Raw genomic sequence first — 18,681 nt, 5'->3', positions numbered from 1 at the left:
AAATATTGAATCAATATTAGATTCCGTAAACAAACTGAATGAACGTGCTCCCGATTCGTGTTTACGTACCCGCTTAATAGCGGCCGAAAGCTGGCACGGGAACCTTTCACTTACATCAGAGGCTTTCTGTATATTAGTAAAATAATTAAATTAAAATTATTCTTTTAAACTCAACTAAGAAAATTGCAAAATCAGTAGTCGCATCTGCCTTTATTTGCATCTTCCTGTACCTATACCTGCACATTCTTTTATCTGTACCTGCCAGAAAAAAAAAACCTAAAGTTGATGTAACTATTTTGTAAGACTTTTACTTATAAATTATAAAAATTATTCCTATACTTTTACATTGGTATGTATAATACTTTACATATTTATTCACTAATTGACTTAAGCCTCGTTCTTACTACTTATAATGGCCAAAATATTGAAAAAAAGCTATTGAAGATAATATGATACATGAAAGAGAAGAATGATAATAATAAAAATTTTGAATAAAATACTAGAAATAAAAAGTCACTGTCCCACACGAGATAGGGGAACGAGAGGTCCCCAACAGCGGGGACCATAAAAAAGGGGCTATTGAAAAAAGTTTGGATAGGAAAAAAGTGCGTTTGGTCCTGGTAGACGTGGAAAATTTATTTTCCTTTGTAATTTCAAGAAATTTTTAAACACATGCTTTGCATTCCAGAGTATGTTCAGTGTTTGTAAATGAAATGTTATAATTTTGAGGAAAAATATTTTTTTCTTTAAATATATAAAAATACAAAAGAAGTACAAAACCCACCGAGTTTCTTGTTGGTTTTTCGTAGTGGGTGACGCATTACGAAGCAGCGCATTAAGCTTACGGTTACAAATGATTGTAGTGGTCTCATATAATAAAACTATTTTTACTTTGACTACTCTGACTTTGACTTTGACTTCAAGGACTCGGAAAAAGGACCAAAAATAAAAATACAAAACGTGTACTCATTTATATATTTATATTTATCTGTGTAAAATTTGCATTACAAATACAACGAAAGGTTGTCGTTTCACTTTCTCGCGACTAACCTATGACATGTAAATAGAAAGAAAGCATAAGTCACGCATGCTTCAACTGTGCTTTCGACTGTTGAATCTATTAAAAAGAACAAATATATTTCTCAACAATTTTTTTTTTCAAACATTGAGTTTAGATAACAACATAAAAAATTGAAGATTATAAGTAATACGGCGTATACAACTTAAATAATAATTAACTAAAACTAAGAATTAATAATTTTAACAATTCCTTTAACAACGCATTTGTATACCCTAGCTACTCAAATCCGAATGTTTTTTCTAACTATATTTGTATATACAAAACAGTTATCTTACAATGTGAAGTTTAAGACTTTATCTATACAATCTTCAATTTTACAACATGCAATATCAACCAGCAATAAAATAACCAAAGTAATTTACATTAAAATTGTAATGTTGTCCTAACTCTAAAAACAATCGTAGAAAGAAATACGTAATTTATAGCAAGACGTTTGTAGATCTTATTGAGAGAATATATTGACATTTTTGTTTAGTACAACAATTTTGGTGACATTTTTATACGACCGCTTATTAAAATTATTATAATGAACGCATAAACATTATTTTTGAACACATTTAAACATTAATATTGTTTGAACATTTAAATTTAAATAAACTAAATGCTATCACAAAACTGCTTCATATGAAAATAGAATCGATAAAGTTTCTTTTATCGATGCAAAACAAGTGCTTGCAACTTTGAATCATATTGTCTTTATAAGCGGCACTATAGTTACTACGTAAGATTTAACAATTGTCATTATGTTTAAAACATATTTCCTAAAAGAAATATGCCGCTACAAGCAAACGGTCCGTTCTGTGAAAGCTCCAATTAAAAACATATCTGTGGAGAGAGCCGCTCTCATAACTTGAGGAGCAACTGCGTCTTTGACCCTAAGAGTGAACTCTCTACGGATCGGAGAGGGCAGAACACCACCCATAGCATTCAGTACCCTAGTCCTTCCAGCGACATCTAAAGGTTTTCCTTCAGCGCTACTGCCAAGTATTTTTCGCACACATATTGCTCTGCAAGCTTCTTTCTCAGCTTCATAAAGCTCTCGGGAAGCTATTTCAAAAGTACGTCGTTTGTCAACACCACCCACATTTGAGCTATTGCCAAGAGCACCTTGTTCCATGGCTTTTAATGACCCCGCTTTAAGTACAGCAGGGAGCAGAAGTTCGGACACCGCCCCTATTGAACGTGAACGCAAAAAGTGTAACACTTGCTCTGCTTCACGTGCTTCGTCAAAGAGACGCCTTTGTCTCGCAGCGGGCACTGGTCGTGCTACATTCCATGCTTCAACCCAGGGATTACCAGGTAAAAGCATGCGGTCGCCTAAAGATCCCCCGTCATCAGGTTTCCAATCACGAGGTGAATACCAGTGAACGAAATCACACAGTTCCGCACCGGGGTTCGCTGCTTTAAATGCTTCCATGTCAGATAGCAGTGAGGCACTCATCATTCTTGCCCGAAGTTCCGAAGCTTTTGCATCATCTCCTAGCCGTAACATTAGCTCCGCATCTTCTTCTAACTGATCCTCGGTCTTCGGCGCCGGATCCTGAATGAATAAATAAAAATTAAGATTTTTATTGTCTAAAACCCTACTAGAAATCTTTAGCAATGCGCCTTCTATTAAACTCGAATACCTGGTGTTAACTTCAGCCATCAATCAATGTTTCTGCGCTCTTATTGTGTAAGACGCTTCGGTTACTGTATTACTGAGCGGTAGATACGAATGCGTATTACTATATTTACTATCCACTAACTTACTGCTAGTTATATTGTTGAATTTACTTGCTTGTTTAGTATGTAAATTGAATTCCAATCTTCAACATTAACTTACTAGAACATCCGTGATCTTGACACATTACTGGAAGTCGCGATATTACCAACTGATTTATCGCAGTTAGGTGTTTTATAAATAAATCATATTAATTATTCATTGTCATTTATTAACAATAATTGAGATATATAGTTTTTTTTTTCATTATCATATACATACTGTATTGTATAGTATTTGTGATGTATGGTATGGTAAGAAACTTTTTTTTGGAATTTAATGTATTTTTAACCCTCAAGCGGGTGCGGTGTCGAAAAATTAACACTAAAATAAGTTTACGAGGATCTACTTTTACCGGACTTGCAAAAGATTTATTCGATATGTTATTTTATATAAAATGCGTGACGAGGGTCTACTTGTAGTTTGGTAACATTTGCATTGCGTATTTAGTGTTAATTTGAGATAAAATTTCGGGCGTGCCCGCTGGAAGGCTTAATACACTATAATTTTAAAAAATATGGTCACATGTCAAAAGCCAACACAGTCCATAAAATTTTTGAATATCATACGTCAAAAAAATTACCGGACGTTTTGGTTTTGAAGTTAGTGTGGCAAAAATTCTGTTACCAGTAACCACATTACATTTACAGGCGTCTTTGTCTTCTCACTACGGGTTGGTTTCCTCAACCAAGCGAAAATGCGTTCTTTTTGCGTTCGAGAACCCATAAATTATATTTGATTGAAGAGCCTCACCGACACAGCAAGTGTTGTACATCTTACATTACACTGCATTTGGATTAGTCAGAGGGGAAGTTGTTCTACGCCTTTGATGCATGTAACATCAGTATTAAAATGCCATTTATATTATAAGAAAGATAAAAAATTACGTCACTACTACGACAGAGAAAATATGGGACGACGTACGAAGAATGTCATTTGAAATTATAAGCCACGACGTCATCGATGATTCTATAAAATTGGTAATACAAAATGTTTAAGTTAAAATAGCCTTCGGATAGAGCATTTTCAAAATGAAGCTACTATTTTAAACTTTAATTGTTGAAAGTTAGCTCGGTTACGGCGGTTTAGTTTAGCGTCGTGCTGTTCCCGTAACACAAGGAAATGTAAAGTGACAGTAGCGAGCACCGGATAGTACCGTAAACAGCGGTCACATCGTTGAAAAATGGATGGCACGTTGTCCAGTTAGTATACTGACGTGCTGTTGCGCTACTGTTTGATAATTACGCCACTGTGGCGTACAATTACTTAACATTATTTCTATATTACATTTAGAACCTATTTGGAAATCTTTACCTAATTCTTATAGAAATTAATTGGTATTATATCTTGATAGATGTCTATTCTTGGTCTTTTCCTAAATAACCTTATAAAGAAAAACATTTTTTATACGTAACACTTATAACAACTACATTGGGTTAGTTTAAAAGATGAATATAAAATCATTACAAATTTATAACGCATATTTGGAATTGTCTCCATTTGCTGCAATACAGTCCTTTAAACATTAAGGCCAGTTAAGTTATCAATAGCAGCACGCACTCTTTTTATGGGAAAATTATTCACTGCCAATCGTATGGATTTATAAGGGCTCCAAATTATCATAGTAAGAGCGAGCATTAATCTTTAAAACTGACCATGATTCATATACTTTCCAGTGGATTAGGATTGGGACGATATGACAGCCAGACGGGTCAGCTCTGATGAAGTCCGGAATCTTTCATTCATTCTTCCTTTCTAACAATGATTGGGTGGATCAAGACAATCTTGAGCTTCGGCTTTACTCCATCTTTATATATTAATAACGAAGTTTTCGAATTCATATAACTTTATATTTACTGGGTGCAAATGCTAGGATGGCTTAGTGAATTATTTATCAATGCCACAGCTAAGGGACGGTTAAAAACAACATCGTGAAAACTAGTCAGTCCTTGAAACAAAAGGCTGAAAGATAAGCCACGACAAGACATCCAGCCAATTCACTCGGGGCCAACGTCTTGGATTGTACCCGAACACACTCTCCGTAATGAAAAAAAAGTAATATTATCCACAAAGAGTTATAAAAAGTCACCAGTTGGAAAAGTCATGAGAGGAATGCCAGAAGAGCGTAATTGGACAGACACTAGAATCAGATTGAAGTCCCCTATAAAAAGAATCCTTCAACTTAAACCTACGAAGGTACCAAACGCGCCCTGATATGAGAAGAGCCCAGAACAAACTCATTACCTGCCTAACTTTTATATTGAGATACAAAAAATATCAAACCTGAGTGCGAGGTACGTAAAGTGGGGCACCGTTTTTAAGTGTCTCATTGCCGAGCCGGTTGAGCCGTCCCACGGGCCGGTCCCACGGCGGCTGCTCTTCCCCTCCCTCGCTTTCCGAACAGTCGAAGAATTCATCTTCCGACGAGTTCCCACCGAAACTGCTACTACCCTGGGACACTCTTTTTATGCAGCAGTTGAGAAGCTGTAGCTTTTGGTGCAGGAGACACGTGCGTGCGTTGGGCGGGCCTTCTGCCACTCTGTAACAATACATTTGCCTTTTAATCCAGCGTTCGCATAAATACGGATCTCGACGACGATGCTAATTTTTTTACACTCATAGGTTTTGTGTTCTTTTTCCATAAAATTTACACATATCTCTCAACCACTGTAGGTTGACTAATAAAAAATACCTTTAGGGAATGAAAAATTAAGATATAAATAAATAACCACCAACCAACCACAAACCATTTACAGTGCTTCCAGTTAGTTGTTTGAATAATAAACTTTTATTATTTCAAGACGGTTCGTTGTCCGCACGGTTAAATTTCTTGAAACAACTGATCTAGCGCAGAGTGCAATGTTCCGACCGTGCATTATAACACTCAGACGTTTATTGACCAACTCCATGGAGCCAGCGGGCAATGTGGAAAAAAAAAAGTATTATAATTTAAAATGAAATTAAGCACATGTAGGTAAACTTTCATACAAATACATTAAAAATACTTCATCGTTAAATAACAACTGTCACGTATAGTCGACTGCGTTTAACTTTCACTTTAAAGGCAATTTTAGGAAGACAAATGCGACCTCGAAAAGAAAGCAAATAAGTCAAGAGAGCGCGCAGCGTGTCGCGATATGCGAATCGTTTTCTCTTTCGTGTATGCAAATTTTGCAGCCTCTCGGTGAGTTCGCAATTAGAATTCCACTAAAGGCGAGACACTTTCAAAGAAGCCACCATCGGCGAGGCACCTGCCGATTGTCCGAAATACCTCGTCTCGTTTCTGTGCCGCGACCCACAATCGGTGGGAGTAAGTTAAACGCGCGAACGCTCGCGGACCGTTATGATATTGAATTACAAATGAGCGCCGAGACGGACAAGAGGCGAGCGCTGTCGTACCGGCTTTTTCATGATGCTCAAGTGTCTAATCGGTCGGTGAACCGTTTGTTTACCGGAGCCGGAGCAAGTGCTGGTTGGAGCTCGGTGTAGGTCAGAAGAGTCCGGTGGGGGCGACGACGCGCAGAACCACACGCAGTACCACGCGCGTACTGACGACCTGCGCCTGCGCATCAGACATGTAGCTACTTCTAACAATCTATACACTCTATTTACGTTCGCGCTTAAGTGACCTAATTTATTGTGACTTAACGATGATAAACAATTTGTGTTATTAAACTACCCGTGACAGTGATTTTACAAAGTGCACACAGGATTTTTTATTTATTTTCCGGTAGTTAGAACACGATGGTAAGAAAATTTTTCATTTTTACAATCAATATTAAATCAGTAATACAGTACAATTAACTTGGTCAGTAATGCGACTAAAAAAATTTTTGCCGCATTTTTGACCAAGTTAATGCATGATAAAAAGCAATTACCCTAATATTTAATTCTCCTTATTTTATTTCTAATAATTTACCACATAAAACGCAGTTTTTGCTTTTAAATTTTACGGACGCAATGATTATCTATGTATTATTATATCCTTCAGTACATCCTAGAAGAGATCTAAATAATGGAATGCTTCCTTCCGAGTTATTCACTATGTAAAACAATGTTTGGTGTTGATTCGGCAAGTAACATTTTAAGTTGCAGGGGTAATCGCCCTTTTAGCTTACTACATACGAAGTTCGGGGTAATGCGTCGCCTGAGCCAATAGCTTAACTTCTTGCTAAGCGAAATTAAAACTACAGCTTTCTGCATACCATATCATTACTTCGTTTTTAAGACATCGCATAAAAGTTAACGATGTACGTGTTATAAAAGACCACCCGTTAGTTCTATATTAAAAACGGTTATCTGTATTAGATGAGAAGATGAAAAACTAGTAAAACACAGCCGCATTCTGACGGTGATGAACATGTGAATCATTATATGGTTCATATGTATCCTTATAGTGGAACACCAACGTTGTACATGTAAATAATATAACGTTACACTCGAATAACCTCCAAATATGTCCTCCTAACAATTTGCTGGCGCTACCTAACCGGTAAAAAGATTTTGTGCCCAATTCGCACAAGGAAATCATCGACGTCTTTATTTATGAGATCACTATAAATAAAAAAAAAACTTTAAAATATTCAGAGAAAACGATTAATTCACAAAATAAATAATGTATGTCGTCTTTCTATTCACATTATTCATTATTTCTAAGACATGTATTGAATGTATCAGACGTTATTTACCTAACAATATCACTTTTAAGATTCATAACATGCGCAGACAGCAAGGACTGTCTTCATAATTGATCGAGTAAAAATTTCACGGAGAAGATAGTTCAAGGAAACACAAAATCTCGAATGCAGCAGTAAAAGCACCAAACGTTTCTATCTAAAGACGCTCTTGTTAGCGTTCGACGAACGTAAACGTATATGAAATTAATCACATGAAATCAAAGCATTGCTAACAGCATATAACACATACGTCTGAGTGATCGCATTATAAAAATTGAAAATGAAATTAAATTTGTAAACACATGTTTATTAAAAAGCAATTTTTAAGAATGGACATATACAAGTTTCTTGGTATGAATAAATAAAATACACTGACGGCACAAGAGGAGAGTTGTATTATTCTTCTCAAGACGCTATCACGAGGTTTTTTTTAAATTATAATGGGTAAAACCAATATTTATTAGGAAGTTAGTCGAATATAAGAAGATCCTATAAAAACTTTGTTGTATTGCATATGTAATACTAACAAGTTATTAAAATATAAGCACAAGGTTCAAGGCAAATACACAAGCCTATCGTTCTATATTATTCAATTTTTATTTTAACAAAGTCGCCAGAGCAAAAGCGTTATGACAAGAAAAACTTACGGAAAACTTGAACAATTTTATGACGTACCAAAGATTAACACTATTTTTTGCCATACCAGTAATTTCTCATTAGTCCCACAAGTGGACAAAAACTACGTCAAGCTATACACAATGGAAAGAATAACTGTGTTGATTCCATGGTGCAAGTGCGTGTCGTGAGATTATGTTTGGGAAAAATATCTACTCTAGTGGCGCTCGATCATTCATTATAAATTTAAATTATACCCTGACTTTTGTAGTACTTGGTAGCTTATAATTTTTATCTTCTAAAATATAATATGCCAATGCTTATATCCATTTAATTTTAAAATATAATTATGTTGGAAACATGTATGAATGCTTTAAAGGGGCGAATGGATAGCTCATTTGTAGTCAATATATGAACGATACACCATGTCCTTAAATCAATGGAACGTAATGATAACACACTAAGAAAAGGCAACTTCAAAATTCGTATTAATGATTATGTACTATCTGTTCCTGCAGACTTTGTACTATTAGAAGTTATTGGTCTAGCGCATTAAAAAAGAAAAAAATAATTAATGTGACATACTTCAGAATGATCACTTTTAACAGGATGTTTAGAAATAGATGTAAAATTTTAACTGAAAAATGAGCTATACGTTCAACCTTTAAAGCTTTTCCACCTGCAATCGATCATCCCGTATAAGGTCACGGAGCGTTATAAATACTTTTATATTTAACATTATTCAGGATACTTTGTCTATCCGCATTATCATTAGCACCTTTATTTATTTAAGTATGCCTTAATTCATTGTTATTAAATTAGTAAAATGTAAACAGACTCTAAAATTTTCTAGTACCGATGTCAGTAAACTGCTGACATAGAATTCTCAGTGAAACTGAAACTTTCACTACGACTCCACCTCATATAAGCAAATAACAGGTTTTACAACAGAAGCTATATTGTAAAATACTGATAAGACTTACGTCTAAAGCAAAACAAATATCTTTCATGTTCTTCGTTACCGTCAAGATAACAAGAATTTGACAGTTAATTTAAATAGTTAGGCTGTATTAAATATTGACGACTTGTATTGTTTGATGCACACTGGTCAGGCTTCCTACTAGGTTGACCGACGTAGTCAAGATCGCGGGAAGTCTTATGGCGGTCTTTGAGAAAGATCTATCAGCTGTCGTCGACATGAATTAATAAATGAATTTAACTCCTCGGTAATTGCTTGTAGGTGTATAACCTCATTTATCGACAAAAAGTTTTAAAGTTATAAATCTATTTTCAATCATCTTGTATAAAGTGAATAGAGATATAATACATTAATTGAGTTTTTCTATTGAAATGCGACAGGCCAAAAACTTGCGACAATACATGCAGAAACAGATATTTACAATAAATAATTTTAATTTGTGATAAAACGAATATTTATTATCATTATTTTTTATTTCCGAAATCACTGATTTTTGAAAAAGGGTGTAACAAATATAAGCTCTACCTTCACCATTTTATAGATTTTACAACTGCAACTAATCACCCTGTTTATTACATGACATTGTTATCTTGGTCTCTTGACCCGATAAATTTTTTATATGTGGGAAGTCAAGCTGTTGCATATTGTTCAAAAAAAACATAACAGTTAAAAACTAATTAAAGCTAAAACTCGACCCAGTTACATCTTAAATTTGTAATTCGTTCTACTAATCTAAAACTCACACTCGCGCTAAATCTAATCAGTGTGTGTTAAAAAAATTAAATAAACTACAACGAATAATGCGACATCAAATACGTGTTACGTTTCGCAACTTTAATTCTGCCTCACTAAATTGTAATTTCCTGATATTTAAACTTTACCACTCTACTCTACCCCATGATTCTACCACCATACTCTACCCTACTATTTTGCCACTATATCCCATTACTCTACTAATGGTGGTAGAGTAAGGAGTCTACCCAAATATTCTACCCGACTATTCTGTCACCGTACTCTATCCCATTACTCTACCAATAGTGGTACAGTATGTAGTCTGCCCCCACTACTCTACCACCATAATCTGTCACCGCACTCTATCACATTACTTTACCAATGGTGGTACAGAATAGAGTCTGCCCCACTACTCTATCACCATACTCTACCACCATACTCTGTCACCGTACTCTATCCCATTACTCTACCAATGGTGGTAGGGTATGGAACCAACCTCACTACTCTACCACCATACTGCTGCGGCTGCTTTAAACCGGTCCTATCAGAAATCTATGTCGGACGCGTTTTTTCAACAGTAGACGTCTTACAGCTGAAATGATATAATGAAGATCATGCTATAAAAATATCAATGAAGTAATCTTAAATATTGATGATGAAACGAATCAGGAATACACCTTCAAATTATAATCACCTATGACTATTATGCTAATTATGTTTTTATAAATTGAAACCGAATTAAATAGTGTAAAATACTGAGGAACTTGAAAACGAGGTGAAAAAGATTAACTGTTTAGAAACTTCGTTAAAGGTGGTTGTTGTTTCTCTATACGTTTTATTTAAATTTAATCCTTAGTAACCGAATACAATACAATTATTCCTTTTAAACGTATCTGTTCTTTTAAATGTAAATTCGTTCGCGAAATCATTGATAACAACGTCGATAACTGGTTGTTTACAAGTTTGAACTGCTTCCGGTTGCGATTTCGACGTTACATGACTGTGTCTCCAATAATTTTGTTACAATCGTGTACTTCTGGTATCTAATGCTGTATTTTCCCTGCTTACTTTTTATGTTATGAGACATGCGTTTCACTAGAAATTTGACTTGCGTTCCGGTACTCAGTACAATCAACTTTAAAATGATAATATTATCGACATTATAAATATATACCATGATTACATTTCCCGCAGCATCGTTTATCGCTCTACTATGATTCATAACAACAAATATGTTTTTATTTTATGACAATTTTAATTTCCTTTCATCATTATGGTGACACATTTCAGCAGGAGAAATTCCATTGCTGAAATAAGCTTCCTCCATAGATTTTCAATGAGGCCGGCTGGGAGTGACCTGCATCCAGTGTTTTTCGAAGACCTTAACAAACTCATCTGTCCAATGGGTACCCGTCCGACTTTACGCGCACCAGTCGATAGTCCAAAAACTTATATTACAGTAACCTTCTCTTTTACGAGATACGTAGCTAAAAAAAATTGCTCTTCACAAAACATGTTGTATTATTAATTTTATTTATAATTTAATTGATTTTATTATTTATAAAGAAATAAGGCATCTTTGTAATCTTCTTTTGTTTCGAAAGCTTATCTAATTTCGTGTTCTGCTTTTGCATAAACTCGGATAACTAAAAAGTAAGTTAAAACTTTGCTGTTGAGATAGTTTGCGAACAGCGTGAAAATATCGCACGACAATGAATTAAATAAAAAATATCAGAAAACAGATATTTTTGGAAAACTGGCCTTTATCTTTTAAATCAATTTCAAGAAGAGTTTTACATTAAATATATAATGAACGTTATAATGTTTAATAAAATATCTAAAATAAGTATATTTAGTTATAATTAGTATATTTAAGTTTTTTGTTTTACATGAGGAAGAAAATTCATACATCCATTTGTCTAAAGTTTGTAGGGACAGATAGTAAACAATAATTGGATTTCATATCTTACTATGTTAATAGTATAACGTTTTTTATTATTCCTGATATCATTGATTTTTGAACAGGGTGTTACCTTTTAATGCTCTTACTAGCTAATTCCAATCATACTGTATATATAAAAGATTACTATCAGTGTAATGACATCAGAATATCAAAACACAAAACCACAAAAAGATAAAAACACCGGTTAAGATATACGAGCCGTTAATTAATTGGCATCCGCAGAAATTATTAAAAAATAGGAAGGCTTTGCGCAAAAAGTTTAAAACGATAACATATTGTTATAATATGTAGTTTTCTCGATGTTTGTAATGCGGATCGGGAAGGAAATGCGCAGTGTATTGACCCCGGGCAGGTGGTGTGAGCGCATTCGTCTTCGTCAGAAGCACCGAGTCGTGAAGATGAATTGACGACCGCCGGGGGACATTAGCACTCGCATCGCTAAGGGTTGTGTTACAATAGATCTTATTTTTCAAAAATAGATTTTACTAATATTACATCCATTTTTCTTTATAAATATGAATAAAATATATATATTGCTAAAGGCAAAACTCGAAAATACCGTGAACAAATAATAGTATGAACAACCCATTTTTCCCTGTACAAGCCACAGAGTAAATTAAAAAAGTTGTCCCTTCGAGAACAATTAAATTTAATTACCAGTGTTACATTGTTTGAAAACTTATATTTGAAAGTAATCACAGTTTAATATTACATTAAGTCAAAAAATAAAGTTATCACTCTGAAATTACTTTTATTTCGTTATTTGTCTGTCTGTCACAGTACCTAGTAAGTTTTGACAGAACGAGACCTGACGAGATAACTAGTTGTCCTATAAAAATCAACCGTCGCTTTTCTCTAAAAATAAAACTTAATCTTTCGAATATCGTGCTATAAATTTATCAGAAGTTTGTTTAACTATGATTACTGTATTTCGTTTTATCCACTTACTATTAAATACAAAATGTGCAAATTTTAATGTTTTTATTTGTAAAAATATTTCATTTCTTAAAGTCATGCCTGCTTAGCTTAAGTACATATATGCTCATTTCATCTTGTACACTTCCAAATGCGATCAGAATAATTCACAGCATAATAAATCCATTATAAACGATTTTCACAAACGGATTGAATTAAAACCATAAAACAGCGATGAAAAACAATTATACGCTAATGAATAACAATCAACCAATCGGCCACTAGCTTTCTATTCTATTTGAGTTGGGGGAAATTAGAACCGGTTTAAAGATTTTCGATCTAAGATAACGGTTTCGGTCGTGGAATTCGTGACGTAGGTGGGAGAAGAGGTAACATTATAATTACGTTAATTTACAAGCTCAAAAATGTGTCAAGCAAGTCGGTTGCGCGCCAGTCGGCATCGCGGCCGTGGCGCGTGGCTCCTCTCTCCGACTCTATTAACGCACGGCCGCATGCCGCTTGTTTTTATAAGCTCTCCTATACGCACTGCATAATGAACTATCCAATGATCCCATTTACCTACAAACATATAGGCAATGGTCCGTTACCTAAGCCTCATTATACCGTAATGGCAACATGTTAAGGTACAACACGCTACCTGATTACATTTTAAGGTTACATCATCTATTCTATTCGATATGCGGCAGTTTTTATTATTAATGAATTAAAATGTAATCAGTGACAATATACGTTTTATAATCTACTTCTAGGAACATTCCATACAGCAAAATTATGTACACGGTTCTAACTGTATTTCATTAATTTGTATAATTTATTGTGATTGGTTTTTTATCATTGATAAAAATATATGCACTCAAAATATAATTATTATTTTGAAAACATTGGGAATGAAATATTATTAATAAACTATTTTATCGTACAACTAATATAATTTAGTGACATAAAAACAGGTGGTGCGTAAAATAATACAGAAAACTCAATTCAAAACATTTATAATAATAATTCTTCCGTGACATATAATTTGCTTTGAAGAAAGAGCCTTATAATTTTAAACAAACAATAACGGATATTGAAGGAAAACTTTCATTTTCGGGCTAAGTAAAAATACTTGCAAAAGTGAAACACTACGAAGTTTTTGGAGAAGGAACATTGACAATTTTTATATACAAAAATGTACATATAGATGATTTTTCTGTTGGAATTCGACAGACTAATAATTTCTGGCGGTACACAGTCCACAGACAAATAATAGTAAGCAATAATTAATTTTATCATATAGTGATCCGAATTTTAAAAACTCTTTATCTTGCAATAATTACTTCGGTAGTCATAGATTTTAATAGGATTTACCATATATTAGTTGACGCCTACTAACCTATACATTACCCTTTCAAGCTTTTACACCTATAACCAATTAATTTGTATGTTTAGATTTTTAAAATTTTCAAAATTGTTAAGCAAGTTGGAGTCGGTTCTCGTTACATCGATTTTTAAGAATTATTCATTAATTATTTATAAAACAACCAAAAGATTATTACAACGTATCTATGTGCAAAAAACGACAAAGGAAGTGAATTATTGAGTTTCCCGCCAATACGAGCGGAAGCGTGCTAGACGCCATTACGTTGAAGCTCTCTAGGATCGCGGCCATTATCTGCCGCCGGTTATTTGCGAATTCATGACGCGCGTTAACAGCTCGTATTACGTACATATCTACCACCGTTGTACAACACAACGAGGCAACTGTTACAGCACTTTAAAAGCGAAGGCATGGACTAATTTACATTCGATTAATTTACACACATTTTAAATTTCTTTACAACAAATAAGCAAAGGTATTAAATTTAAATAACATGTATTTTTAAAAATATATTTAGTAAGTAAACAATCAAGGCTAGTTTCTAGTTGTTATCGTCGCTGTTGGCTTTGCTTTGCTGTTGTTTTTGACTCGGGTCTCGCGGGTACGATAAACCTTTTCACACCAAAATACAGAACACGATTGGTTCTAGTCACTAATTTTATTGCGTACGGCGTTCTTAAATCGTAAAAATGTTTAACTTTAGTAAAATAACTTTAGAGCACTGTTCGATAAAGACGTATATTCTATATGAAAATAATCAATATTTCTTATTGAACGCGGTATAGAATGGTTTATAAAGGTAATAAGAAATAGACCATTGAAAGTATCAGCCTTTATATTTCTCACGGTGGGCAATGAACTCTTTATACTCAATAAATACGTTTTATATTGAAAAAGATTCCTATTCATCTCTCGACAATGCCTTCTTCGAGTCAATAATATTTATTATCTGGGCTTTACTTCTGGATAGCATTTTGAAATTATTTGTACTCATTTTGTTGAAAGAAGTAAATTTTATTTTAACCTGGCATTTTGCAATACAAAATACTGTCAAATTTATAGATTTTACCATTAGCTTTGTTTAGGATATAAACTGTGCCATATAAACAACTTTCAAAAAGCTTCATTTCGTTTGTATAAACAGTGTAACAGTAGATGAATGAGACTTTAGATTGAAGGTCGCGGTTTCAATTCCCGGGACACATTCTTGTATAATTCACGTTCGTGCATTAATTATATTGCCCCTGTTCACAAACAAATTTCAGAGGACGGGCAGCAGCGTCCTCTGTGTACCACAATACCACGTTGCGATCACCAACCCGCCTGCCAATCGTGTGGGTAATGTTATATCCCCCATTGGATATCTTTGCCTTGCAGTGGGCGTCTATGGGCTGAAACGATAACGATGGTATGTCATATACACGTCTATGTTAAACTCGAGCTCTATGAGAACATACTCTGCTAAATTATCCTTATCCATATTGAATGACTTTTATGGTCTATATCTCTTACGAAACTGATAGGAAGAAATAAAATAGAATAGATTCTATCACGCCACTACACCGCGTCGTCGTGTGATAGTATCGTGTAAATATGTTTGTACCGCATTTTTTAATGTTAACCAGTTTACTTTGTAAAAATTGTTCAGCATTCAGGCTAACTGCGCATGAAAACGACATTCTCTTTCGCGATCGATGATATTGAGGTAACACATGAGTAATTATTACAAACTAACACCTGCTATTTGCGAATAGCACAACAATTTTTTTTTAACTTTTCACTTTAATAAAAGGTGTGGATAAGCCAGTGCTCGCAGGACTGACGACAAAGTTCAGCTACCAGGAAGAAACTGGACAAGGGCAATGCAAAACAGGTCATCGTATCGATATTTCACGGTGGCTGATATGATAATGATAACTATAATTTTTAAAAAATCCTATGAATATTACATCTGATCTATGTGTGTTAATCGTATAATGCTTAAGAGCCATATAGCAGTCTGAACCAAAATAGCTATATCGTAATTATAATGTTAACTTGCTAGTATCTTATGCTATATTTGGATATCAGACATTTATATCATCGATTGTGTCTAAACCCTTTACTTACTGAGATTTGCATAGTTTGAACAGAAAAATCGTATTGAAAATGCTGAATAACAGTCACATGGCTATATAATATTATTAGCTGGGCTCCCCCGGCTTGCGTGGCTGTAATTTCATAAAATAGATTATAGATAAATCTAATATATAAATATTTTCAAAGCATAAACTATTTATTATAAAAAGCATTTTATGCTGTCATATGTACGTTAACACTTTTTATACATTTACGATTTTATTGAATAAAAACAATCTGCGCAATAAAGATGAATCATGATACAATGTTATCCTAAATTAATTGAAAATATATTATATATAGTAGTAGTAATCATGTTTTATATTCTTTCAATACATACTAGTTAGACCATGGAATAAGTCAAATAAAGAATGGCAAACATACTAGAACAATGAAAACAAACATTGTCACAAAGGTCCTAACAATAGCCAGCAGTATAAACAAGCACTTCACGCACGCCTACGCCATAATTCAGGTGAATTGAAGTTACCATAGCGGAGGACTGTCGACAAACCGCCGCGCCCTCTAATGCCTGCCTATGCGCTTTCTTACCGCTTTAAAGATACTGTTGCTATAACCCTTTCTTCGAGAACTTAAGTTATGGATGAAAGAAAATTATTACTTCCGTCAGGAGCCCGACGTAATTTTACTAACGGGAACTTTAATAACGGTTTTTTAATTGACGAGTGCTACAAAGGCTTATCGATATTTACTACGATATAATGAATTAATAATAAAATATAAGGAAATAAAAAGGCACATAAATATGGCCACAAACGCAATGTTATAGCTGCAATATATTAAAAATTGTGAGAAAAACTCAAAATAAAACTAGTCAATTTCTTGATTTTACCTACGGTTACGACTGTAGACCCTCGTAAATCGTATATGATGAATTATTTAGAAGGCCAGCCATTTTGTAGACTGCATACCACACGAGCGAACGACATAGCTAGAAGGGACGGAAAAGTCACAGAGCAACTGATGTCTACTGGAAAAGTCTTAGGCAAAACGATAATAACAGATTAAGAAAGTAATCTTAATACTTAGTTAAGAATAAAAATGATTTCGTGTCCAAGAGATCACGACCCTTAGTAATAAGGACAACGACGCGAAGAGGAGAAATATTAACCGACTGGAGATAAGAGTTAACCACTTCCGCGGAGAGTATAGTAAAAAGTGAAGAATAAATATTACTTCTAAAATACTCCCCACACTCGTCTCTTGTGGTTGTCGTTAGGGGAAAAATATTCACGGGCGATGGACAGCAGCATCTTTCGAACACATTTGAAATAAAAAAAACTGCTAAATAACAATCTTGCCATGTCAAGCATGGTATACTGCACATAGACAGATAGTACTGCATGAAAAGTCCAGGCTCCCAATCCCCAGCAACTCGTCATTCCTGGCAGAGGCATCAGTTAAAAATCTATGGGGGTGGCTGAGATGACTGCGACGGTTTAATGACGTTTCTTCATTTGCACTGACGGCTTCAACTATTTTGTGATGATGAGCGCTAAGCTTAGCCTCTTGGAACTAAACTCGAGGGCTCCTAGAGATATCTCCAGCCGTCGTGTTCTTAGGACGCAAATACGGATACTTAACGGAATGACTAGAGAAAAGAGCTCACGATAGTACCTCAGCATAGGCTAGTACAGTATACGGTCGCTATTATCTAATTTTCTGAATAAAAATGGGTTTATATCGGCGAATTTAATTAAATAGCTGTGCTATTTAGCATCACAATATTATTTTTCTGCTTTATATTTTTCTATTTATTAGCTTTCTGCATATTTATAATCTGGTGCTCGATATAAATCTTTTGAACAGATCACATATTAACCTAACGTTATTTAAATAAGTTATGTCGTTAATAACTTCCAGTGTAACTGTAACAGAAATAGTAGTTTAAAAAAATGGTAAGCCCTAGTGACATAACCTAATTTATTTTACAATTTTAAGTATGCAAAACTGTTTTGAACAGAAATGATTTTTCGTGATTTAACATATTTAGCAGCTTGCATTACTGGCCTACTACTGTCATTTCCTTCGAATTATGTTGTTACTTCCTTCACATTAATATTTAAAAAAAAACGTTACGATATAGCACGATATGCATGCACTATTAAACGATACTGTTACTCGGTTTTACGCATGTTTTGATATGCGCCTCGCACTGTTTAAGGAAATTAGTTTACTCTTACACGCTAATTATTTGTCTCTTTTTAATAAACGCACATTTTCCTTGGTTATCAGCATCATTCACTTCAGCTTCAAATTATCGGTTGATAATGCCGCCTCTAAAAGGGAGATAATATTTATTACTCCATGGTCTTATTATGGTAAGATCCAACTGCACGTAGTAAGGTAGCACCGGTAGTCAAGACCGCCTCCTAACGGTACCGAACTACGGGGTTATTGTGTGATGCAAAAACTAATTGACCAACCATCTACTGACT

At 34.4% G+C, this 18,681-nt stretch overlaps 1 protein-coding gene across 1 annotated transcript in view; it reads right to left on the bottom strand.

The window, feature by feature from the left end:
- Positions 1–960: 960 nt before the first annotated feature.
- The window catches only part of Rab3GAP1 (RAB3 GTPase activating protein subunit 1), a 30,590-nt gene continuing 12,869 nt past the window's right edge, over positions 961–18,681 (bottom strand). The window contains exons 3-4 of the mRNA XM_068764690.1: positions 5,127–5,382; positions 961–2,621 (exon numbers count right to left, since the gene is read on the bottom strand). Coding sequence (XP_068620791.1) covers positions 1,860–2,621; positions 5,127–5,382 — 1,018 coding nt within the window. The 3' untranslated portion in view covers positions 961–1,859. The remainder of the gene's footprint in view (positions 2,622–5,126; positions 5,383–18,681) is intronic.

The sequence above is a fragment of the Battus philenor genome, unplaced genomic scaffold (assembly GCF_028537555.1).
Source record: "Battus philenor isolate CCGP_79_NKW_IND1 unplaced genomic scaffold, ilBatPhil1.0.hap1 SCAF_2, whole genome shotgun sequence".
NCBI lineage: Eukaryota > Metazoa > Arthropoda > Insecta > Lepidoptera > Papilionidae > Battus > Battus philenor.
The sequence above is the reverse complement of the archived record's forward strand: the minus strand, read 5'-3'. Positions and strand labels throughout refer to the sequence as shown.